At 40.2% G+C, this 25,805-nt stretch overlaps 1 protein-coding gene across 3 annotated transcripts in view; it reads left to right on the plus strand.

Annotated features, from left to right (window-relative positions):
- The first annotated feature begins 1,029 nt into the window (after nucleotides 1-1,029).
- The window catches only part of PRMT3 (protein arginine methyltransferase 3), a 63,924-nt gene continuing 39,148 nt past the window's right edge, over nucleotides 1,030-25,805 (plus strand). For all 3 annotated transcript variants that reach the window (XR_008824264.1, XM_056353894.1, XM_056353895.1), the window contains exons 1-10: nucleotides 1,030-1,118; nucleotides 1,231-1,354; nucleotides 2,064-2,146; nucleotides 3,453-3,502; nucleotides 4,818-4,920; nucleotides 6,824-6,977; nucleotides 10,265-10,406; nucleotides 13,469-13,534; nucleotides 19,488-19,609; nucleotides 24,076-24,175. Coding sequence is in view for 2 of the 3 variants with exons in the window: in XM_056353894.1 (XP_056209869.1) it covers nucleotides 1,064-1,118; nucleotides 1,231-1,354; nucleotides 2,064-2,146; nucleotides 3,453-3,502; nucleotides 4,818-4,920; nucleotides 6,824-6,977; nucleotides 10,265-10,406; nucleotides 13,469-13,534; nucleotides 19,488-19,609; nucleotides 24,076-24,175 (999 nt within the window). In the remaining variant the exon portion in view is untranslated. The remainder of the gene's footprint in view (nucleotides 1,119-1,230; nucleotides 1,355-2,063; nucleotides 2,147-3,452; nucleotides 3,503-4,817; nucleotides 4,921-6,823; nucleotides 6,978-10,264; nucleotides 10,407-13,468; nucleotides 13,535-19,487; nucleotides 19,610-24,075; nucleotides 24,176-25,805) is intronic.

Genomic DNA, 25,805 nt, shown 5'->3' on the forward strand with positions numbered 1-25,805 from the left:
TTGTTAATTTGACATACATTAATTCATGTATGACGCCTAAGCAGATGCAGTTATCTAACAGCAGTGAGGATAAACAGATTTCTTATGTATGTCATATTAGGAAATAAACTGTATTTGTTTGGTTATAAGACACTGCACGAATACGGTATTTAGCCATCTGATTCAGGCCAGCGCTTGCAGGATGGACAGCAGGCCTCTGTTCTCGCAGTTACGTAAGGTAGTCAGGTTCAAGGCAAAACAGCTGTTTCAGTAGTTTCGGAAATATTTGTAGTAGCACAAATGTGAATGTATCTGTACTTTGAGGGTACAAATTGGAAAAATTCTGGCTCTGACATTTTTTCCATCTCATCCCACTTAGGATCACCTTGCGAATCTGTGGAAAGGCACTGTTTGGTTCTGCAGAGATGGGGCCTTCTGTCAGGCACAAAATGAAGAGAACGAGGGAGATTTGATAACCCATCTAGAATGGCAACCAATACCTTTTTCAGATGATGACCCTCAAGCTTAGTTTTTCTACATATTTTTTGTTTAAAACCATTTCTTAACCTCTGCATCCAAATGAGGCCCTCCGTTACAAAAGGCTGTGGCTAAACTTTGTTTAAAAGCTGATATGCATGTGTCGTTTCTTTTAACTCCCCCACTGCAACCACGCTATTTGGAAGGAAGAGACACCCGGCTGTCTGGCCAGCCACCTGTCGAGCACTCAAATTACAATTTTCAGCTCCGAGGAGAAATAATCTCTTATATTTTCGGCTGGCGGAGGGTGTGACCCTTTTAACCATTCCCCTGGTTTTCGCTTCTGTGAGGCTAGCAGGGCACCGAATGAACAGCGGAGGCCGCCTCGGCGAGGGGCCGGCGGGTGGCAGCGGGGCCGGCGGGGACACTGCGAGCTCGCCGTGCCCCTCAGCGCAGCCCCCACAAGATGGCGCCGCCTCAGCCCCTCACAGCGGTGTGAACGATTACGTGCCGCCGCTGGCGGGAACCGCCAGGGCGCGCGCTAACGCCCTCGGGCCCGCCCCTGCGCGTTGATGTAGTGGGCGGGGCGGGCACCCGGAAGCGGCGCATGTGGGGCGGCGGCGGGGCCATGGGCTCTCGGGCGGCCGGCGCGGCTTCTGCAGGTGGGTACCGGGGCGGCTGCCGCCTCCTCCTCTTTCTCCCTTCCCCTGTCTCTCTTCCCCCACCCACCCAGCTGCGCTGGTCAGTAACGGTCCCCTGCTGTGGCCTCCACAGGGCCCAGCGGGCCGCCCGCCGAGGAGGAGATGCCCGAGCTGTCCGACGGCGAGGGGGCCTGGGAGGAGGAGGAGGAGGAAGGTGCTGCCGAGGGCCTGCAGACCCGCTGCCTCTTCTGTGACAGGTAGGGCGGCGGGGGCAGCCCCCCTGCCGCGGCGTGCTGGCCCTGGCCCTGCGCTCCCCGCCCGATGCGGGGCCCTCCCGGGGCACGGTCCCACCCGCGCAGCCCCGCGGGGAAGGGGGGCGGGGCCCGGCCCGGGCCTGCGGGCGGGGCCGCCGCGGGGAGGCAGTAACGCGTGGTGTGCAACAGCGCTCTCCAGCCTGGTCTGGTGCAGGGCCTCTAGAGCCCAAGAGGTCTGTTACATCCAGACTAAAGGAGGGAGTAAAGCAGAAAGCAGATAATCCTCCTCTCCTCGCCCTGAAGCTCCTCTCGAGTTCTCTGTCATCTTCTCCCATCGTTAGTAACTTGCTGTGAATTTTTATTTTCATGCAGCAGGTGTAGCTGGCCAGCTCCCCTCCTATATGTGTGGCCTGTAGATTTCAGGTTTAATGCTGTCGTTGCTTTCAAAGAGTTCATGAAAGTTAACCTCGTTTGTAGTTTTTTCCATCAAAATTTCTGTTTGTTACCTGTTGCTACAAAACAGTTTGCAAACAAGGTAGCAGCTTCTGTGTGAGGCATGAGAGTAAACAGGTGCCCGTTGGCGCTTTCTTAAAGGTAAAAATGATGTGTTCTGAATGTGTTGCTTAGTGGGCTGGAAAAGAGCATGTAAAATGCTTAAGAGTGTTATGGCTTCTAAACACGTTAATGCTGTGTATTTAATTGTTACTTACAGGCTCTTTAGTTCTGCCGAATGCGTGTTCTCTCACTGCAAAACAGAGCATCAGTTCAGTATTTGTGATGTGGTCAAGAAACATGGTAAGTTTTTTTCACAACTTGCCACTTCCATTTGCGTATCGGCATTTTGTTTAAAAAAAATTGTGAAGATCAGCTTGTTTCTGATTTCCTGGTTGTAGTTGAAGATTCCAAGATTAAAAAAGATAAGCTATTGTAGAAAAACACTTATGTGTTATCTTTACATGGACCGTTTCCCATGTGCTTTATGTACTGGTAAAGCGCTTGACTAGTAGCAAAAGTAAGATTGATCTCTGCTGGCTTGTGCTGAGTCCCCACTGCCTATTTGATCAACCTGAGCCAGCCTACTGCAGGCTGGAGTAAGAGCTACTTACCTGATCAGTTGGGAACTCCTGTCTGACTAGTTGTAGTGTTGCGTCAGTAGCTTAGCAGAGACCAAGAGGTCAAGTAACTGGGCTATACGGCTGGTGTCCTTTAAATGGCTGTTGGTAGTCTGGCTTTTTTACCCTCAGGTGATCATAGGAAGACATACCCTACAGTGTCTGTTTCCTTCTTTCCAAGTGGAGCTTAAGGTTGGCTTTCACTTGAAGCTGTCGTATATTTAGGTCAAGGTGGTGACTGAAGAAAGGTACATATAGGAGGATGTATGTGAAGTGGGAGGGGGCTTTGAAAGACTAAGGTAAGTACTGAACTGCTGAGCCTGAAATCCATATCTTATAGCACATAGAAGAAAACTGGAAAGCAGGTGAATGGAAACAGTGTTGGAGAACTGCTATTTTAAGAGTGCGCGCTAAAAAGGAGAGAGAGAGAAGAGGATGGGAATTATGTGAGGCATTTAGCAAATCTTACAATTTTACATACAGATTTTTCTGGTTTCTGTCTAAAATCCAATGGAAGACATTTTGAGTCACCGTTCTTGAGGAGGCTACATAATTATATTTAAACTACTGTTACTGCTGAGCAAGGTGGCAGTTCTAGACCCATATTGGTGTGTATTCTTGATGAGTGGGGTAAGTTTAAAATTTAGTAAGTAGAAAGCTAAAAATATGAATAAAGGAGCACAGCAGCCTAAAACATCAGCAAGTCCTGGTGTAGTTACTTGCCAGATGAATTAAATCCTTGTTCATAACCACGTTGGCATGTGTTCCATTCTTAATCTGTGGCAAATGTGTTTGTCCTGAGGATGAGAATTTCCTAGTTGAATCCTAAGAAGAGAAATGTGCATGGCAAACTCAAGATAGGAAGACTGCACTAGATAATGATGTACACTCCAAGGAGAAGCTTCCCAGCTGAACAAGTAATTAGTATTCAAGTAATTTTAAAATGTGTGTGGTTTGCTGTAACGCAGGCACTCTCTCTTTCTTTTCAGGACTTGATTTTTATGGATACATTAAACTAATAAACTTTATTAGATTAAAGGTAGGTGTGCCACGTTGCTTTTACGATCAGTGTTTGGAGAATGAGAAATCAAGATGCTGTGCTTCCAATTTGCCCGTTTTTAGTAACTATATGAAATCTTGATTTCTTATTTCTAGAAATAAAATACATGGGAATTGAAATAGCTGTTGATTGGTTTATTTAAATGTGAAGTTGTTTTCATTTTAAATGTATTTAATTAACATGAGTTATATTGTTGCCAGAAGAGGATGTTTAGACTTGCAAAAAGCCTATGCTATGTAGTATCATGTTGTTCTGTTAATTCATGTCTGCCTTTGACTCTGCTGTCTTACTCCAGCAATGGGTTCACTTCTCGATAACTGAAGTTTCTCAGTCCATGCCAGCGTGTTGGTATAAAAGACTCTTTACTGGGGATGTGAGCTGGCCAGACCCCTACTGCGCTGTTAGTAAGGTCTACACCTGCTCCCTTAGGTCACAGAACCTAAAATTAATCTCGGCTAAAATGACACCAGATTGTAGAAAGCTGATGGGAACCTACAGTTGTTAGACCTAGACATATTTTTTATATTACGTGACTTTGAAATAATGTTCTTTGGTTGTTCAGGTTTAGTCTTAATATCATCTTACCTAATTAATAATTTTTTACTTAAATTTTCAAATCCTGAATCCTCAAATAGATAGGGCATCACTAGCTATGCAAAGTAAATGCAGAAATAGAAAAACTGAAGTCCACAACATGACCTCTCCTTTCCTGACAAAGTATTTACTGGCTGGATGCAAACTGGAAAGAATATAGCATTCTTGACATTTGCCTCTACAGCGCTGTTTGTGTAAAAATACTTAGCATGATTCGTGTCTTGGTTTTGTTGATTAGCCCTGTTGTAAGCTATGAGTCTGATAGTTAAGCATCTGGCTAAACTTAGTTCCTAATAGCAGTGTAATCCTAAAAGTGTTTTTCAATGTCTGTCTTATCTGCTGTGCTTTGCTGCTTGTACTGAATTCCTTGATCCTGTAGCTCCCTGGGCTTTGGGACCCAGACGAGCTCACAGGCATAGTTTGATGCTGTTCTCTGGTCACCGTGGTTGCAGCGTCAGTACGCTAAGAAGGGTACTTGCTGTCAGAGCCAGGACGGAAGCCAGAAGCTCATTTCTTCACTGTTCTTGCTAGTTAAGAAAAGTAGTAGGCTTTTTCACCCTTTGCTACAAAACTTCTTTGATGCTACCCTGTTTATTTCAATAGGTGGAAGAACAGATCTTTGCCTTATTTTCTTGAATGAAAACGAAAGGCTGGTGTTCTTAAAGAAGCGTAGCTTACACGCTCTTCCCATTCTGTCTAGAAACCAACAGGAGCATATTTGAGTTCTCTCAGCAGCCCGCTGCCTTGGGAAGGAGAGGAATATTTGAAACCAGAGTTAGAAGATGATCTCCTGCTTCAGTTTGGTAAATAAATAAATACATTTCAGTATGACTGTGCAGAATTCTGGGTTGAATGTCATATTGACAGAGTTTGTCATATGAAGCATCATCACTATTATTCAGTTGGCTTACATACATGAGAAGGTCCACATGCTAGCTGAAATAATGACACAAAGTCATGCTCTGAAATTTTTGCTCTGGGTTGGTTTTTCATGACTGAAATTTCCATAGCCCTGTCTTGTTATCTGCATTAACTTGTAGATACGGTGTTCACAGCAGAGATGCTGTATGTAGTAATGAAGCAGGTTGAAGAGGCACTCCACCTAAGCCTCATTAGAAGATTTATGCAGCTTTTAAATGTAGGTATTTAAAATCAGATGCATTCATTTAAAAATGTATACTATAATGTCCTGGTTTTAGCTGGGACAGAGTTGGCTTTCTTCTTGGTAGCTGGTGCAGTGCCGTGTTTTGGATTTGGTGTGAGGATGATTTTGGTAACATACTGATGGAACTAGCCAAAGGGATATTCCATACCAGAAAATGTCATGCTGAGTTTATAAACAGGGGGGAGTTGGCTGGGGCCTGCCGATTGCTGCTCAGGGACTGGCTGGGCATCAGTCACCAGGGGGTGAGCAATTGTATTGTGCGTAACTTAATTTTATTTTATTTTTTCGCTTCTCTTTGGATTTTATTCCTCTCCTTCCCTCTCCTTTTCATTATTATTATTTTATTTTTTCATATTATTTATTTTATTAAATTGTTCTTATCTCAGCACTTGAGTTTTACCTATTTTTCCTGATTATTCTCCCTGTCCCGAGCAGCTGTGTAGTACTTGCTTGCCGGCAGGGGTTAAACCACGATGTATAAGTAAGGAGCAAGTTATCTGCCATGTTGAAAATAATCTTGGTCTTTTATACAGGTTCTATTTTGGACCAACCTGGTGTAACATGCTGCATGTGCATAGAATTCTGCTTCTACAGTGGTTCTAAGTGAGCCCTGCTGCATGATAGCAGAAATAAAATGGTAGAGGACATTGGTTGGTTAGTTGAGGAATTTCACTGTATCAGCTCCTGCCTAATGTGTGCTTTTTGCCCAAGCTATAGGCTTTTGAGATGCTTTGAGGCACCATCACAGTTGCTGAAGTGTTATGGGGGTGATCTGAACCTCTGAAATCTTAAGTATCTGTGCTTTGTTTCAGTACCATGGGCCAAATAGTCTTCCACGATTAAAAGGAGTAGATATATGTTTTTTAAATGAAGTCTTTTACCCAGTAAGCTGTCAGTAACTTCTTATTATAGCCAAAACCACAGTAGCACCCTTTTTTTTTAATCTGCTGACATATATTGAAATCACCAGTTGGATTGAGCAAGAGATGAATGGGAAATAGTGCTGAGTCTGAGATTTGGTAGTTAAAAAGCAATGTTTCATCTAGATTTACTCTACTCATGCTCTTGTGACTTTTGTGTGTTCAAAAGCTTTATAAAACCCTGAAGAATTAGTTTAAAAATTAAGAGTTAGTCTAATTATTTAAAAAAATGTTAAATTTCTATACTGTCTTGCTTTCTACCATCAGCATTATTTTTGGCCTCAGAATAACATAACTGGAAAAGTAGAGTATAGGACTGTAATTAACTTAATGACAGTCTAAACATAATGTTTTATTGATAATCAAACACTGGTATTTAAAGAAGCCTGATTGCTTTGCTTTGTTAATTTATAGCTTGCTTCTAGCATACTTGCTTTTACTGAGTGGTGTTGGATTCTGCAGTTAGTCATCAAATTCAGTGATGCTACTTGTGAAACAGACTTGTACAAATCATCCAAACACAGAAGTGGCAACACTGAAGCCACCATATGTTTATGAGCTGCTTTGAAGCAGTATGTGACTGGTAGGTTTGTGGTTTTTTTTTCCTCCCCATTTCATCAGATATAGAAGACCTTTGTGAACCTGCAAACATTTTGCCTTGTAATGGTATAAATGATAGCACAATGCTCCTTGAACAATTAAAACGTGCAGAACACAGAGCAAGACTTGCAGAAGCAGCCTTGGCTAGAGCACACGATGATCTTCAAAAAATGAAGTAAGTGTTTAAACTGAAGTTTTGGGGTTTTTTATTTGATGTGTTCTAGGTGAGGTGAGATGTTGATGTTTAAAGACCAATACGAATTCAAAGGAGAGGTAGAACATAACTATGGAAGGAAACTCATGACTTGTGTTGGGACTGCAGGTTTGACTTTTATCTTGTAGATGATTAGTAAATGTCTTGTAGCTGATTAATAGAAACTGCACAAATTGAAAGAGCAAAGTATGCTTAAGGAATACTAAATAAGCACATGGCCTGGAAACATGTATTCTGCTTCAGACCACTCTTTGTTTTTCAGACACTTTTTTCTACTAGTCCTTTTAGATATGAATTTAAACATTGAAGACGTACACAATGGAGAAGAGAGAGGTGTTGACATTAAATACAGGACTTTAAATGTGTTCAGAGATGCCTGCAAACAGTGGTTGTTAGTGGCAGATCAACTTACAGTTTGCAGAAACCCTCAATGAAATTAATAAAACAACTTCTCAGTCTCAAGTGCGGGTTCTGTTAGTTAGGTTATTCAGTGCATCACAATCAGGAATCAGGACATCCCCATAGCTGTACATGCTACTTATAAATCTTGAAGTCTTCAAAATAGGGATTGATGATGCTGGATAAAATGGGAACATAAACTTCTCATCTGGGCCACACAGGATGAAATCTTGTACAAACGTGTCATGTCAAGATCACACTGATCGGGCATCAAGTAACTGAAACTGTGTTTAAGTGAATTGCAAAAAATTGCGTTCTTTTGTGGAAATGTAAAGCAGCAAAAACCTTGTTTTGTGCAACAGATTTGAGGGCTCATTCTATGTTTTGAGAGTACATACTTTATGTTAGTAGTAACTAAGTGTACCAAAATAAATTCATGCATTCCAGTCCTATTGGCTGTGAACAACTACGCATGTCAAAACCAAACAGTTTTGTCTTCAGTTGGATTTAGCTTACTGCAAATTGTACTTTATAGTGGACAGCACTTTTCTGATATGTGTACATTATGCATTAGTTCATCATAGATAATAAGAAAGAAAGAGTTTTGTGACCCTACTTGGAAAACTTGGATTTTTTTCCTGTGTGTTGTCTTGTCTTATTCTTATGCTTATTTTCATTTAAAAGAAAGATCTTTTCAGGTCATCAGTAGTAATTTCTTTTCAGCTCTCTAAACTTTAATCAGGCTTGTATAGATTTCTTTTTGAGGTTAGTATATCAAATTGTCTGCTGTTGTAAAAGGGAGCCTTTAATTTTTCTTCATCAGTGCAGGCTTTTCAATTCAGCAGGGATTGGCTGGCAGCAAAAATAGCCAGATACAGACCTGATGAAGTAGCACAGTTTTAAATTATGGACAGATGAACCAGTCGCATTGTAGTAGTCTACATGCTGTATGTAATCATAGCGATACTGATCTGTGCTGGAGGTTACTCCACTGAAAGAGACCATCTATAGATGTTTTATTTCAGGTAAACCTCTGTGAAATAAAGATAGCTTGGAAGTCTGATGTGGGGCAAGAATGTTGTACAGGACCTTAATCTGTGGTAACCTGTTTTGTTTTCTGTCATGGAAATAGGTTTGTACTGGTATTTATCAGCTGACTTCAGCTTCTGGAGTCAAAAAGCTAGATCCAGGAGGTTTCTCATGCTATACCCATCTGCAGAGCCTTCTTGGGAGACTAAGGAACTGTAACTTACTTGAGTTACAACGTGGTTGCATTATGCAGGTCCTGATCTCTAAGATGTGGAAAAAATATTTTAGGTTTTTTAATGACTACCTGTTCAGGATCAGTCATGCAGCACCCTAGAGGTTGTTGCCTCCTGAGCCTGGGAATAATAGTGTGAGGATACTCACTAGCTGAATATGAAATAATTTTTGCAGAAACATTTTTCCAAGTTTGCTAGACTGAGTAGACTTGTAGAATTATGAGAATTGGAAGGGGTACAAAGCAAAGGCAGGTAGTTGGAGGCCTAGATTTAAGAGCATGGCTTGTACATCCTGAATTTTTTAATCCCCCTGGTTAGAGGTTATGGCTTTTGGTTTTACTTAACATCTCTAGAGTTTGTTTGGTACTTGTGCTGCACTCATAGACTGGGGGAACTACTGCTTGAATCCTTTTTAACTGATTTTACATTTAAAATTGGGTTTAAATGTTACAGAAGGCTCATTATACTTAATTGTATCTATTTCATGTAAGTTTTAATATAATTTTGATACTTATCTAAAGGTAAGGAAAATGCAAACTGCTGTGGTCAAAAGCAATATTAAAAATAAGATCCAGACTTATTGACTAACTTACAATATGAATTGACAGACTAATGTTGACAAACTTGTAATACGAATTCCTTTACCGCCTTCTCCTCCCCATCCAAACTAGTTAAGCAGAGGTGTGTTTGAGGTGTCAGAACTGAAATAGTATTTTTGGTTTTGTTGTTCTATAAGGATAGTATTGGTGATGAGATGTTACCGACGGCTTCTATAATTAGGTTCCTATTTAAGAAAGTATGGCGGCCCCTGAAGGTCAGCTTTGGCTGTCTTGGAGCTATCTAGGATGCAAGTGGTGTTGACGTTGCACTGTAGACCATGGAGAAATACTGTCTGGTTGAAGGATGTATGCTTTTTCATTTCATTATGGCTATAGTATGAGCTGTTTGCTTGCCAACTTTTAATTGCGTTTTCATGATAAACCCCTTGATTTGTGTAGTTTGTCATCAAAATGGCTTTGAAAAACGAGAAGTGAACATGCGTACTAGGAATGCAAGGCCGTGGAGGTGGAAAAATAAGCACCATGAAATTCAAGGAATTGAAATTTAGCTCTGGTTTGTTTCCACCCAAACGCCTCCGCTGCAAAGCGCTGTCTTGTACCTTCCGCTAGTCACGCAGAATGGTGCGGTTTGTTAGTCTTAGGCTGTTTGTTGTGCTCGGTGCATCACGCAGCCTAAACCACGTGTTGTTTTGACCGCTGCGGTACTAGCTTTTGTACGAGCAAGTGCAACATTAGTAACTCCTCCTTGAAACGAGAAACCCAGTCCAAATGTTGCACTGCCGGTATTTGCTGGCTGAAGGCAGACAGTAGGTATTGCAGGAGGGTGAGGGAAGGAGAACGGCAGTGCAGCAGCCGGGAGGAGCCGGCAGAGGGAAGATGTGCACGCTTAAATCCAGCCCCATTGTTGTCCGAGCCCCGGTGCAGGCTGGATTCCTCACCCCTTCAAGCCCCTTCTCCCCCCCTCCCCCCGCCTCTTTTTCACGGTCCCATAAACATGTCTCAAGGGCATATTTCAAATTGATTACAGACAATTTGCACAGGATTTTGTGATGAACGCAGATGTCAGGAGCAGCTCGTCATCCAGCGCCATTGCAGACCTTCAGGAGGATGAGGATGGTGTTTACTTCGGCTCCTATGGGCATTATGGGATACACGAAGAGATGCTAAAGGTTAGAAAGTCAACTGCATCTTAGTAGGACTAAAGAGGAGAGATGGAATGAAATGGGCTGTGTGCCCATAAATATACTGCAGAGCAGCTGCATTTTTAACCCTTTCTGTACACGATAGTTTTTTCTTAGGTGTTGGTTTGAGAGATCTTTTTTTCAGTTGTGTTTCCTTTGTATAAATTCTGTTTACAGGAAGCATTAGGAACATAAAATCATTTAATCTACAGATATGCTTGAAGATATATTACAGTATCTGTACCCCAACCTTACTTTGCCAAAAGCAGCTTTTCCCTGGGTGCTTAAGAGAAAGGATAAAACATGGTCCAGACAGTGAATGTTTTTCTTGAGTTTATATTTTCCATAGGCAAACACATTTCTCAAATATTGTGGTTTCCTATTGCACTAGGTAAACAGAAGTTGTTGATATTTGTGTACAGTGCAGCGTGTTGATAATGTGACATTGAACAGCTGGAAAAATTGTATGCTCCTTTTATATCATGAGATAAAAAATAAATGCTTAAAACTCTTCAAAGGCAAACCTGTGTGTGCCCTTTTAACTTAAAAAAAAGCCAACAAAACAAAAAAAAACCCCATCACAAAACCTTACAGCTTATAATTGACATGTAAATCAAAATTGCTTAATGCTTCCTTTTGGAGAAAGTGTCATAGTTGTGACAATCAGAAAAGAGAGTTTTATCATTTTAAGGCATAAATAAATAAAATTCCTGCCTAATATGGAGATAGAATATGGAGTTCTGAAGTGACTTTATCCATAGAGGTAGAATTTATGCTTTGTAAATAATCTAGTCGCCCCAATGTAGAAATATGCATGAATCTGTTTTAAGAGTAGTTATAAGCATGAGGTCAGTTTGAAGAGGAAGGATTTTAAAGAAGCACAGAGATGTCTGCAGCAGTACATTTTCCAAAATGTGTAATCTAGAGAAATATAATTTAAGTCCTGAAGATAAATAAAAATTATAAAAGTTTGGTTTTGCGGTTGTATAAAGGTGTCATTTGAGATGCTATAGGATGAAAAAACCTTTCAGTTTCCTAGTAAAGCTTATAATAATTCTGCATCTCTGAACAAGGAGATTGGTAGAGAAGAATATTTTATTGTTTTCAGGGGTTGTTTGTCAGAATGCTTTTAAGAAGCCTTTTAATGTTCCAAACATACGAAAACAATTGCTTTTTATCATGTGTGCATTGAGTTTTTTCCTATATGCTAGGTATTCACTTTTTTTAATTACATTGGAATTTTTAAGGAAGCAGTCTTGCTGTCTGATTTTTAAGTCTGTTTCTGACAGTTTTGAAACCTTTTTTTCTTTATGCCTGGTAGTGGTACAGTAAAGTTTCAATTTGATTTTCTTTTGCTGCAAACACTTGAGAGGTGAACGGTATTGTTACTTTACACTGCCCGAATGGCTCGTGTTTCCCTTGCTCTATTTTTATTGTTCAAGAATTTCTTGACTATCAACCTCATAAGTTTCCTTACCATTTTATTTAAAAACAAAACAAAAAAAGCATTACATTGAAATGGCTAGTGAGAGAATGGCTAGAGATGCCTGAAGTGAGCAACGGTGCCTTACTCGAGCAGCAGTGCATATAGTAGTGACAGCAGCTAGAATTGTATTGATTAAGTTGGGGCAGTGCTGAGGCAGTATGAGTGGGCAGGATGAAAGCTTTGCAGCTGACTGCTTTCTCGATTGATGCTGAATATTCCAAATCTTTTATTTTTTAAAAAACTTTTTTTGGTTGTTTCAGCAAATCCTGTTACATACTGCAATAGAGGTGAAGTACTAAAAATAGTTGTTCTGAATATAGCATCATAGTAAGCCAGTATGTTTTTAAAGGATCCTCAATTTTTTAATTCATTTAAGTTATGTGTACTTTTAAAGCACAGTTATCAGAAGTTATCCCTAAATATTTCTTTGGAGTCACTGTGTGTGATAATTCTACTAAACTTGAAACTGAATTTCAGAATTTTCCAGCCTCAAAATAATTTGTCCCCAGAATTTTTATGAACATATCCTTTGTTCTCAGTCTCTGGGTTTGGTCGTCTTTTTTATAATAACAAAGACTTTGTTATTTCTCACTAGAGAAAATTTCTTTAGTGTCTGTATTGTTTCTAAAAATTCTTACCTGCCATAGTAGAAAATCAGTAACTAAATATAAGCAGTTGGATTTTATACTATACAGTATTATTTATAGACTTGTCTCTACTAGATAAAAATGGCTTAAAATTTTTATTTTACTTTGCTTTAACACTTGAATTGCATTTGGTTGTATTTGGAATTGCTGTTGCAATTCCAAAACATATACTTGACTCTCAATTTGTGTACCTCCTGATGCATATTAAAATAATAGATGCTTTAATAGATTACCTTGCTGGTAGATTGAGCTATATTGCTTGCTTTCATATACTAAGATGCTATAAATGTTTAGTTAAACACCTGAAAACATTCCAGCTTCTCAGGTTGTGTTGTATTACAGTTAAGTTTGTTTATTATAGCAGACTTTCATAGAATAGGCTGTACAGCTTCAATTACTAGCTTGTTATCAGGTTTGCAAATTTGCAGTTGGTTTAGAAATAGGAAAAGTTAATTTGATCCATAACTTTTTTTGAAGGAATCTGTGTGTCACAGGAGTGTCAGAGAATGAGATGATACAAAACATTCTGAGCTCGTGACTCGAATTTTTACCATGGTATAGAAGGTTGCTATGTAGAGCTGATGCCCTGTTGCCGCTCTATTACTGCTGTTCCTGGAAAGTGGTGATAGAGGTATTAAGAACTTTGAAACATCCAAAATCAAGTGCAGCAGATCAGGGAACTGTAAGCTGCTTTCTTATTTTTGCTTCAGAGGTTTTAACTGGCTTCACTTGCAAAGACAATAAATTCTGAAAGAATATTGTACAGGAAGTGTTGTGATTGCAGAGCCCTTCTAAGTGCAGTAGCCACAAAAATACCTTTAGGCCAAGTTAAAAAGCAATTTTTTGAGCATTTTTGAACAGTATGCTTTACCTAAGTAGAAAAAGTGAATGCTTTTTTTTTATTCTTTAAATAATAGGATAAAGTGCGTACCGAAAGCTATCGTGACTTCATCTATCAAAACCCACATATCTTCAAGGACAAGGTAGGTAAAACAGCTCAGAAAATACAATAATTTCTGTGCTTTATTTTTTTTCTCAGGTGGTAGAAATCCTTCAGGTTGGCTGCTTTGTAGCTTTGGTAACAGAGTATCACATTGACAAGATTTGATTTAAGGTACTCCGGCTTTATTAGGTGCTAGAGTGCTATTCAACTGCTGGAGGGTGTGAAGTGCTGATAACAGCAGTGCTGATGGCTATTGTCATTGTTCTGTGTGCCATGTCGGGATGCTCATTAATTATGTTGGTGGGGATGAGCCTTGCTTGTCCAGTATATGAAGTGGAATCTATCTTAGAGGGCCTTATTACCAGAATTTAAGTGGATTTTAATTTGTGCCCGATACAGTAAAACCATCCTAGAAACACTGTGTGATTGGAACTGGGGAAGAATTCATATGCAACTGATCTTTACTGAATTAATGTTTCGTCTCTCCAGACGAGGCGGTTATTATTATTAAGGGACTTCGAACCAGGAATGAGTGTTTCACTTGTGGCGAGGGGAGATGGCACTGACGTTTCTTTATGATCTTACTATGGTTATGACCCCTGCACAGTTATGATGCTCTACTTGTCTTCTGTATTTCTGCTGGCTATTTCTGATGAGTTTGTTGTTTTGAGTTATGCTGTGCAGCCTTCTGTGCTGGGTTAGCTTTCCTCTGCTTAGTGTTTACTGTTCTTAAGCTGTGTATGGAGATTTTTTAAGGTGAAATCAGGATGGAAGGCAATCGATGTTGATTTTTTTTATTTGGTTTTGATTGAGACTTTGCTAGTAAGAGGTAGTAGAAGGCTTCAGAATGGTTGTGGAAGTAATTAAAGTGCACCCATCTGCTAACTCTTCAGCTGGAAATTTTGCTAGATATGGTGCATGGTCCTTGCATGTCTTGTCTTGGTTTTCTGTTGGTGACTACAGCAGAAAAGATACTAAGAAAAGAGCTTTCTTCTTTTTTTTGCTTTAATCCATGTCATAAGCCTGTTTCTACTGAACACTTCTAAGCTCTTGAATTATGAGAGAACAAGCAAGTGTTGTAGAAACATAATGCTGCCAGGTACTTAAAAGATGAAGGTGACTGCATAGGTGGGTGGCACATCCAACAAAGCAGAAAGATCAATAAAGGAAAAAACTTCTGTAGGAGAAATTTATAGTCTCACAGCTGCCCCTAAAATTGATAACTGCTGGTTTTTGCAGGGCAGGGCCGTTCTCAAGTGACGTAGAATGACTGTCCTAGTGGAACAGTAACTTTTTTCAGCATTTTTTGTACTTCCCCTCTGCTGTATGGGTATACTGGTAATATTCAAAACAAAACATGGATGAACTGTTACAGACAGTGTTGCTTCAGCCCCAACTGTAGATGCATTTGCTGAGGAAACAGAAGATGTGTGTGCTTACTCTCTATTATTTCACATGAAAGCATTCCACTTCTAAAGAAAAGCTTGTCTATTATTGCAACATCTACAAAGTGGTTTCTGAACTTGGTGTTATTACAGCAGTGTCTTGATCAAGATTACCTCAAATTCATAGTGTATTCAAGCCTGTCATAGTGTGTTGAAGTTCAGTGGAAGGGAAGATTCTCAATTGCTTTGACATCCCATCTCACCTCCTTCCATCCAGGTTACTAACTTCTTAACTTAACCACCACTTAACTTCCTGTGTCTGACGAAATGTTGATGTAGCTTTCACTTGGCACGCTGTTATGGAGGATATATGGGGTTTCTTTCAGAGATATAGCTTTGAAGTGACATGTTAGACTTCTGCTGAAGGAACTATTAAGATGTTTTGCTTAATTTATATATTATATAATGGTCTCAGAACCATATTGATGAGTGAAACTTCCAAATTGAGGAAATTAGCTGTTTTCCCTTAAAGTCTGATTACACTTTAAAAAAAAACACCAACAAGCATGACTCTGATACCATATTTACTAGAACTCCCATATGGTATTCCTCCCTAGAAAATACATAGTGATGCTCTTTTTTTCCTGAAAGGACATTTGTGATGTGGGCTGGGAGGAGCTTGTTCAGATAGCTTAATTGGTTGTACTATCTTTTGATGCATATCTGCAGTATCCAAAAGAGTATGATTGCATGGTAAGAGATGGTGACAGAATATGTAGGTTTATTGTACATACTTTATTTAGAACCAGTAGATCTGTTTGTTCTCTCTCAGCTTTGAAAAGAAATTCTTAAAACTTGAATAAGTTCTGATGGCTGCCTTCATTTTCAGCCTGTCAGATATACTTGAGTTGGGAACAGGACAATTCAGATTACCTGGCAGGAGTAGTTAAGGTGGCCTTAATCAGTAAAAGGAAATACGATCAGTTTTACAGCAAGAGCAGTGTTTTGGTGGAAAAATAATTGGTTACTAAAGCACTATTGCCATGCTTAGCTTTTGTTGTAGAATAGACGTCTGAGGCAGGCATCACTGTCATATTGAGGGGGGGAAATGAGTTTTTAAACATTGTTCCTCCTAGAAATTCATTGATGGACTTAATGAGCCAAATTACCTGACCTCCTGTTTTTTTGAATTTGAAGTAGTTTTTTTCTGTTAATAAAAGTTAGAATATCAGTTTTGATTAGACTGCAGAGAAAGATGTGATACTGCAGTGTATTATGGTATAGTCAAATCGCCAGTCCAGCTGCTCCAGATCTCTGGTGAGAGGCCATATGCGATCACCGCAAGAGTCTGTTAGCTGTAGACCCTTGTCCTTAGGCTAATTGGCGATCATTCTGCTTGTCTTTTTGTTCCTCAGATGTGTTCCAGCTTGTACATTTTCTCTCCCTTGCCTTTTTCTCCACCCCATCCCCTGCCGAAGGCTAGATGTGTTCCATCTGGGTTTTTAAGTGACCAGGGCAGTTGTCCAAAGTGGTGTCTGTTTTGATTTTTTTCCAATTTCTGGTGATTGCTCTCTTTCATACAACTGCACATCAAGATCATTCTTTCACAGCTTTTTTTTTTGGCTCGAACTTTCAGTTTTCATGGCTCAGCAATTTTGTTAACTACCACGGGTAAAGTGTTAGAATAGATGATGTTGGGGGGTGTGAGATTTCAGCAGCTGTAAGAACATTGATTTTTTTTTTTTTTTAAATTTTTTTTTTCCTGGATCTAGAAGACTTCACTCTAGGGATTTCTGTAGCCATTACGTACTCATATATAACTCGTGAATGAGTTGTAGAATTGACTGCTATTGGAACGTAGCTGCAAAGAGTTGCAAGCAGAACTAGTAACTGTCTGCAACTTCCACAGCCAGCCTCTAAGCAAGATGCTGTAAAAATATTCATCACACTAATGTGGGGGTTTCTCAGTCTGATTCCAGATTGGAAATTGCTCTGTGAAGACAGGTGGCAGTCAACTCCTCAGTCACTGCTTCCCAGTACACCAGAGCAGAAACTCACACTAAGGATAAATAGCTTTTTTTGTTCATGCTGGCTCCAGAATCACTGTTCTGTATCCATCATTGGAACATAGAGAATTGTGTGCCAGGGAAGGCAAGCAGACTTAATGTGCAGAGCATTCAAGTATTTACTTTCGTGCTGTTTGTCAGGTGAAATTTAAAAGTCCGCATGCAATTTTTTGTTGTGCCAAAGCAAGAATGCTCTACAGCTGATGCGCTAGAAGGTTTGTCAGTAGGGTTCATTATTGCCTTGAAACATTTTCTAAGATGGGGTTATAATTCTCAAGTATGGGGTTGATTACTGAGTGATGCTGCCTGTGGAAAAAAAAATTCATGACATGAAAGCTGTGAGGACAGGTTTTAGCACAGCATCCAGCGTTGTAAGGAGAGACGGTGAAATAAGTTTTCCTTTCTAATAATTGATTTTTATGATTAGTACTTCTGACTCAATGTTCTTGTTATCTTACAAGTGTTCTAGTAAATTGTGCTTACTCTGTTGTTTAGGTTTGTGGTGTGAGAAAGGAAGTCTGTCTTTCCAGTTCTGATTCTGTTAATGCTTGAATGCTATGCAGGATATGAGTGAATGTACTTAATGCTTAGGGATTTTATTTTGATTTTTCTGGTTTCAGAACATTTTTGGGTTTAGTGCTTAGAATATTTTAATGCCATTAGTAAAGCTTAATTATATGAAGTGGAAGTCTTAACAGTAAGATGATCTGGCCAGTGCAACAAAATGCATCCTCAGCAGATGTGCAGGTGATGCAAAACTGGGAAGAGTGCACAACCACCATGTGGTTGTGCTGCCATTCAGCAGGACCTCCACAGGCTGGAGAAATGGGCCAACGGGGCTGCTGTGCGGAGGGCTTGGGGCAGTCAAAGGGCAATGCAGAACCCTGCAGAGGGGAGGGAAGAACAACCCCGCGCACCCACAGAGGCTGAGGGCCTGCTGCCTGGCAAGCAGCTTTGCAGAGAAGAATTTGGGGGTCTGGTCAACACCAGGCGTTGACCACGAGCCAGCAGCATGCACTGCTGTGGCAAAGGCAGCCAACCAGCTTCCTGGGCTGGGTTGGGAAGAAGGCTTGTCATCAGCAAGTCAAGAGAGATGCACCCTCTCTTGTCCCCCAGGGAGATGACTTCTAGGGTGCTGTGCCCAATCCTGGGTACCCCAGTACGAGTCCAGTGAAAGACCACAAAGGTGATGAAGGGACTGGAGCATTTGTGATACAGGGAGAGGCTGAAAGAGATGGGGTGGTTTTGTCTGGGGAAGAGAAGGCTCAGGGGACATCATCTCGGGGTGTGTACCTGCCTGGTGGTGGTGGGGAGGACAGGAGGTGGAGCCAGACTGTTCTCAGTGGCTCGCAGGGACTGGGCAAGAAGTGACAGGCACAGGATGAACTCCAGGCAGTTGCCTTTGAAGATGAGTAAACGCTGTTTTTTTTACTGTGAGGGCAGTGGAGCAGTGGCACAGGTTGCCCGGAGAGTCTGTAGCCTTGGACGTACTCAGAAGCCATTTGGACGTGGTCCTGAGCAACTGGCTTCAGTGGACCCTGCTTTGAGCAGGGGGTTGGACTAAGTGGTCTCCAGAGGTCCTGTTCAACCTCAACAATTCTGTGTTTATGTGAAAACATAAAATATGAAACTCATAGCCTGAAAATTTACTGTAACATGTTCAAGATTAAAAGTGTCTGGTTTTAAGCTGTTGAGAAGTTTCCAGCAGTTAGAAGAAATATTAATGATATTGAGGCCTGAACAAGGCTACTTCGTAAAATCTCTGCTTTATGAACACTGCTGGCAGCTCAACTCCACTTGTTAATATACTTGGTACTATTTCTTAAGCGCTGTGCATTTTTAAACTTTCCTGTCTTCCTACAGTAGCTAATATGTTAATATGTGAGATGTCATAACCAAGCATTCGCATGAGTCTTGTTGCTATGTTGGGTGTACTTTTTTCAAGCATAGTGATGAAGTTCAGTCTTTTTTCATGGAAACTTAGGGATCCCATCTTCTTGGATTTTTTTTTTTTCTTGGTCCTATTTTGATTATAAATGGTGTTGGGCAGAAGATATTTCCAGATGTTAAAACTGTGCCAGTTACCATTTTGGAATTCAGTCATTTTGAGCCATAGCCATTTGGAGGGACTGTGGCCATTTCCAGCGGAGGATTCCTGGATAAGTTTCAGAATAGACTGTTAATGAGAAACTGCAGTTAGAGTATGTTTTTTCAGTGCTAAATTCAGTTATTAGTGATTCAGTAAGTTAAATTGCTAAGGTTACAATTTCCTGTTTCTCCTATTCATGTAACTTCTTAGTTGTTGCCCAAATAATTGCTTGTAATATTCACTGAATTAATCTGCAGCTGGAGCTAGTCTGTTTTGTTGTCTACCTGTGAAAAGTAGTCGAGGGTGTGGAGTTAGAACTGCGGTTTGACTTGAATATCTTTGAATATGCAACCATTTGTTGTATATGGTATCTCACTGTAGCAGCAGAACAAGTAGAAAAATCCTAGCAAGGGGAATAAGGTGTTTATTTTTACCTCTGTGTATTTGTTTCAGGTGGTTTTGGATGTTGGCTGTGGAACGGGAATACTCTCCATGTTTGCTGCCAAAGCAGGTGCAAAGAAAGTGATTGGAGTAGACCAATCCGAAATTGTCTATCAGGCCATGGACATCATTAGGTAAGAAAAGTTTCCAGGGAAGTATGGTAAATGTTGCTGTAAAAAGTTATTAAAATGCTGTTAGTAGTTAACGATCCCCTATCACATAGTATGTGTTTCATTGAAGTCCTTCTTTGTCCTAAGAATTAACACAAGTTTTGATGTGCAGTAAAGCTGTTTGCTCCTCTGGTAGGGGTAATTAAAACAGGGCTGTAGTTAAGGCAGGATGTTTCTCAGACCTTCCTCCTAATGTTAGCACAGGGCCACTGCTGCCTGGCTGCAGAGGTTCTAACTGACTGCTGCCAGTCTGGTTTCCATTCTTGCACTTTAAAGTCAGTACTGATAAAATTGTAAGTTTTCAGACAACAAACAGGAGAGTTGAGACGTGTTCCAAAAGGATGTAAGAAGCTTTTCCTGGCAGCACTATTTTGAGTTAAAGAAACATTCCAATTTAGATAAACCTGATAAAAGTTGTTTAATTGTGTGTATATATAGTTGTTTAATTTTCTATTTCTGTATAGGAATTTTAAATAACAATACAATTTCTAGAATTTAATATTCTATGTTAACTTAAAATTAATTTTATAGTAAGTATTTTGCAGAAGTATAGAAATTAGGACTATAGAAAGAGACGTTTTATTTTTAGAGAAAAATGTTCTGTTTAACTTCTACTCAATTCATCTAAAAGCAGATACATTTTAGATCTTGTTGGAGCTGTTTTAAACAAAAGTTTGTCATGCTTCAGTTTTTACCAATTTTAGCACATAAAAAGGAGACATGTAATGCAGCTTTCTTTGGCAATCAGACCCTGTAACTATGTGGTATTTTAGTTTCAACTTGTGGAAAACTGTTCTTTAGTAAGGTTCTCTGTACATTGGTATGTTTAAGGGACTCTGTGGGAATAGTAAATGTATATTACCCCGTGTTTTGTTCCTTTAGAAATCTACTGACTTCTGGTTTTCATGCTAGTTGGAAAGTGATTACCATTGCACTGCAGTATTTTTCCTGCAGGTAGGGGTGGTGGGAAGCAAACCAACCAAAAGAAAAACTACCAAACCACAAACCCAAGAAGAGCACGCGTACAGATACGTGCACAGTCTGCAGAGTCACTGAGAACAGTTGTTTCCAGGAGAACTGCAAAGATGTGTCATGCCATGTAAACCATCATGGAGTAGTACAGGATCCTGGGGGAGTGCGGGGAGTGTCTGGTCTAGTGCTCCTTATCAGAGCAGAATCAGCTGCAATGAGTGGCCTAGGGCTTGACTAGTCAAGTTCTGAACACTGCACTTCTGTCTGAATTTCTCTGGAAAATGTCCTGCTAGACTAGCCTCACTCTTATTTTTGAAATATCGAATTGTAGCGTCCATTGTTTCAGTTTCTCTGTTGTCTGTCATCCAGTCCCTGTGATACAAGGTAAGAGCTTGGCTCAGTCATCTCTTCACCCCTCTGCTAGACAGAGGTAGGCGTCAGAAACCCATCCCTTCTTGAAGCTGAACAAACCCAGTTCTCTCAGCTTCTCGCCGTATGTCATCTGCCCCAGTCCCCCATCATCTCGGTGGCCCCTTCACCAGACTTGCTCTGGTGGTATGTCAGTCTCTCTTCTTCTTGTATCTTGTCAACTGACAACTCTCTTGTCAGCTGGGGAGCCCACAACTGGATGCCATACTCACAGTTTTGCGAGTGTCACATGGAGAGGGAAAATGACTTCCCTTGACCTGCTGCTACCCTCCTGCATATGTGACGCAGTAGGCAGTTGGCCACTTTTGCTACAAGGGCCTGCTGCTGACTTCTGTCAACTTGTTCACCAACCCCTGGGTCAGGGCAGGTTGGGGAACAGCAAGCGGAGCTGATGGCTGACCAGCAGGAACCACTGGCTTCCTGGGGTTATTCCATCTGACACACAGGTCTTCACTTTTATCTTTGCTGGATCTCTGAGTTTCCATCAGCTCATATCTGCAGTCTGAGGTCCCTCTACACAACAGCCCTACCCTCTGGCATATCAACTGGACCCCCCTAGTTCAGCATAATCCACAGGCTTGTTGAGGGTGCATTCTGTCCCATCAGGTCACAAATAAAGGTGTTAATTAGTATCAGAACTATATTGAACCCTGAAGGATGCTGCTGGTACCCAGCTACCAGTTACACTCTGTACTCGTCCTCTCACCTCTTCAACCTCATGGTCTAGACAGCTCTCTACCTGTCAAATAAATTTATCCACTCCACATTTCACTAATTTACCTATAGGGGTATTAAGGAAGACTGTGAGTATATGTAAAAATGAAACAACGGCATCTGAAAAGGTAAAAAGGATTTCTTAGCATGAGGTAGGAGAAATGCAGGTATAAATGTGTACTGTTGATTGCACCGTTTTGTAGGAGCAACGGTGGAAAAGAAAGTCCAGGCAGATACTGAGGAACTTGGGAGCGACAGTTTATATGCAGACTTAAGTTGCACAGAAATAAGGTTGTCTAGGCAGAATTTTTAGGTTAGATACCACTTTGCCCGTTGGAGACGCAACACTGCACACTTGGATGCTGTAAAATTATTCTGTTAAACAAATGCCTGTTTCAGGAAAGTACAGTGTTAAACAGTAGATGCAACTGAAACTAAAATGCTGTTATGGCACAAGAAATCATTCTCTAAAGAACCTTTCCTGAGAGACCTTGACATCTTCAGAGTGGTTACAAATGTGAAATAGTGTTTTATTTCGGATGTACTAGGATGACAAACATAGTTCATATCTTTCAACAAGTGCACAAAGTCCTTTATGTGTTATTTATACTTGGAGGAGGATAGAAGTATCAGCCAACATGTATTACCTTTGGTGAGGAGAAGGGCAGGCCTTTAAGAAAAACAACAAATCAAAACTGTTAAACTCTTAAGAGTGACGAATTGCCACTTGAAGTACACTGAACCGTCAGTAAGGCTACACGTTTATAGGTACCTTCTGCTATAACGCGTTCAATTCACACTGAAGTCTTCGGTTCACCTCAAAGCAATATATATTTGTCTTGTTAAACCTACTTTTCCTGAAGGAATAAAGCTGACAAACTTGTAATGGAGTAACAGATATTTATTGGAATACTAAGCAGCATTGTGTAGCCTAACAATGACTGCTGCAGTGTGCTTCCACCTGTGACTCAAGCATGCGCTCAAGAGCTTTTGTCCCTCCCAGAGTTCAGGTTCATTTCTAGCATGCTAATTACTGGAAACAGTGGAATCCATGTGTGTAAGTAAATTGGAATAAGTGGCCTGAATGACATATTTCTTTCCCAAGGTTACATAGTAAACTCATTTTTAATTAAACACTTGCTTTCTCATTTTCTTACTGTGAATAGCTGCTCATAAAATTTCTAGTGCAGTAACTAGCTTGATTTTTGTTATTCATTACTGTTATGCTAGAACAGAAATTTGAAGAATACTTCCTAAATAGTATCTCAGCAGTTTTTCCTGCAATCAGTAAACTAGATTGGTTGGTTTGTGTTTTTTATACCTTTCCAACAGCCAACATGTTCAAGTAACCTTTTGACCTTTCCCTCTCTTCATTCTGATTGTTCTCCCATTGTCTTTTAGATAGATTTTTTTTTTTTAATGTGATTACTTGTGTGCATTGAAAGCCAGACAGAATGTAAGAGTAAGATATCAGGATAGGAAGGGAGGGGACAGAGATAAGAACTGCAGTGGAAAGATAAATTTCTTTGGTGGGAATGCTTTTCTGCCCTCTATAAGAATAGTTATCCTAATAATGGTATGTGCAAGAAAAACTGAAAACTGTTATGTTTCAAGCATTTACCTATTCAGGAATTTCACTGTCGTGCAGTTTTTCTTTCAAAAACTAGTCACGTCACAGTACTTTCCTCCTTACACAGGATTGTTATACTGTTACTTGCGTATGGGGTAATACCTGGTTACTGCAGTTATTAACCATTGCAGATGATTTTGGCCAAAATCACAGTAATAATCACATTCCCCCTGATCTAGGGGGAATGTTTGTTCTCAGTAACTTTGCAGCTAGTGTTGTTAAATAAAAAAACAAGTCGTGCAAAACAGCTTTGTAAGGAAGTTTATTTCCATTGCTCTCCTAGTGTGATGAGTAGGCTCTAATCACTATAGACTTGTGCTTCAGGGGTCAAAGAAGGAGAACTGAGAGCAAGCAACTCTGAGTAAAGAGGAGCGTCATTTTAAATTGTCCTCGTCTCTGTTTTCCTGGTTTCTGAAGCTTTACATATGTGCATGCACAGCGCGTTGGAGGTACACAGATCTATTCTCCTCCGTCTTTGCCTGGCACTTGATCTGCTCCAATTTTTGGCTACTCAGAAGCATTCCCTTTGAAGTATAACTGAGAAGAGGAATATTACATTGTAGTGCTTTCTTGATAAGTTAAAAAAGTTATTGGGGGTAAGAATGCAAAATAAAGACATCAGTATATTTCTCTTGACAGCATAAATCAGAAATATAAACTAATTTATTTATGTTGTGACTTGCAGATTAAATAAACTTGAAAATATCATTACATTGGTCAAAGGAAGAATTGAAGAAGTAGATCTGCCTTTGGAAAAAGTGGATGTAATTATATCTGAATGGATGGTAAGGTGCACGAATGTTCTTTTCAAGACAGTTATATTCAGGAAAAAAATGTGTTGTTTCATTAGAAAAATTATTCTTTAAACAATGCTATTTTTTTAACCAAAAAGCTATCGTGCTTGCAACAGTGTCTTTGACAATGTGGGAGATGGGATGACAGTCCTGATTTATGTGGTACCGGGGTACAATTCCTGAGCCGCCTTGTTCATGCTCTTTCAAGTCAAGGTACTCTAAGTGCAGTTGAGCTGTTTTGGGTACAGCAGTAAGTTTCTGTTACGTAGTTATTATGCAAATCCACAGATGTACTCTATTACTCAGTAAAGCTTTTGTAGCTGCTCAGGTGAAAGTAATGGAGAAATACTGTCTTAGTCATCTAGCTAGATGATTCTGATAAGTAGAATACCCATAGTCTGCAAAGGCAGCTAAAGACTATCCTGACTGTGCAGAAAAGACGATAAGGAGGTGAAGAGCACACCAGGAAATCAGCAAAAATGTGTAGAGCTTGAAAACAGTGTTACTGTTCATTGCAGCTTTTTAGTGTAAGAATAAAATAGCTGATATGAAAAGTATGTAATAAAGATGATACCCAGCAGGAAATGCAGTGTGTAAATGAGCCATTTTCTGGAATCCATTGGATTTCAGCTGTTGGCCTGTTACCTTTCTTTCATGTGCTGGCTGATGACTGTCACACAGTTGTGCTTGCTACCTGCCGCTGATCCTAATAAAGAAATCCGTGTGACAGACCCAGTGCCAGGCTGAACTTCATAAGAACTGAGGAAGTCTGTTCCTTGTCAAAAATGTGGTAGGAAACACCCCTTGTGACTTCTTTGTGGACTTCTGTTCAGTCTCCTCGTATCTCAGACCTTCAAAAAACATTTCGAAGTACAGGTTTTCTTCATGTTAGTTCCCGCTGTTTGCACTTAAAGAAAAATTCTTTTGCCCTTCAAATTTCAGATCAATAATGAAAACTTTGAATATAAGTTACTTGTTCTGGGTTTTTTGGTGGTGGTTGGTTTTTTGGTTGTGGTGTATTTTTTACAAACTGTGGCTATTCTGCTATATCCAAGGGCCTTTGGGAGAGAGGTCACATGGTCACAATGGATCCGTATGTATCTAACTGGTTTCCAGGTAAAGGTGGAAATAAATTGTTTGGGTTTCTGTGTGGGTTTTTTTGTATTACATACTTCAGTGAGCTGGAAATCTGCAAAAGGTTTTCCTCCACTGCTGTAATGAACGCTGTTTGAAGCATGAGCTTAATTTAGAGTTGACGTCACTAGTTTCAAGGAAGGTTTAAGCCATTGGCTTAAACTAGCAGTTTAAAACCAGTGCGTTATGGTTGGTGATTTGTGAGAGTGTCATGACTTCACTAGAGAAGTAATTATAGTTCTTTCAGGGAATCTTCTGATCAGTTGCCTAATATGTGCGCCACGAATAATGTTCCCAAAATCACTTGTCTCATTTTGGAGTCTGGGATTTGGTTTTAAAAGCAACTTGGGCACTTGAGAGCTTAAGTCATGTTGTAAATCAGTGCCTCTAAGGTGAAGTAAAAGATTTTGAAAAGCAGCTCTTTTAAGAAACAAAGTATTGAACTTTCCGTGTTTCCCATTTGTGTGCTAAAAAAGGTAAATACCTT

The sequence above is a fragment of the Falco biarmicus genome, chromosome 10, assembly GCF_023638135.1.
Source record: "Falco biarmicus isolate bFalBia1 chromosome 10, bFalBia1.pri, whole genome shotgun sequence".
Taxonomy (NCBI): Eukaryota; Metazoa; Chordata; class Aves; order Falconiformes; family Falconidae; genus Falco; species Falco biarmicus.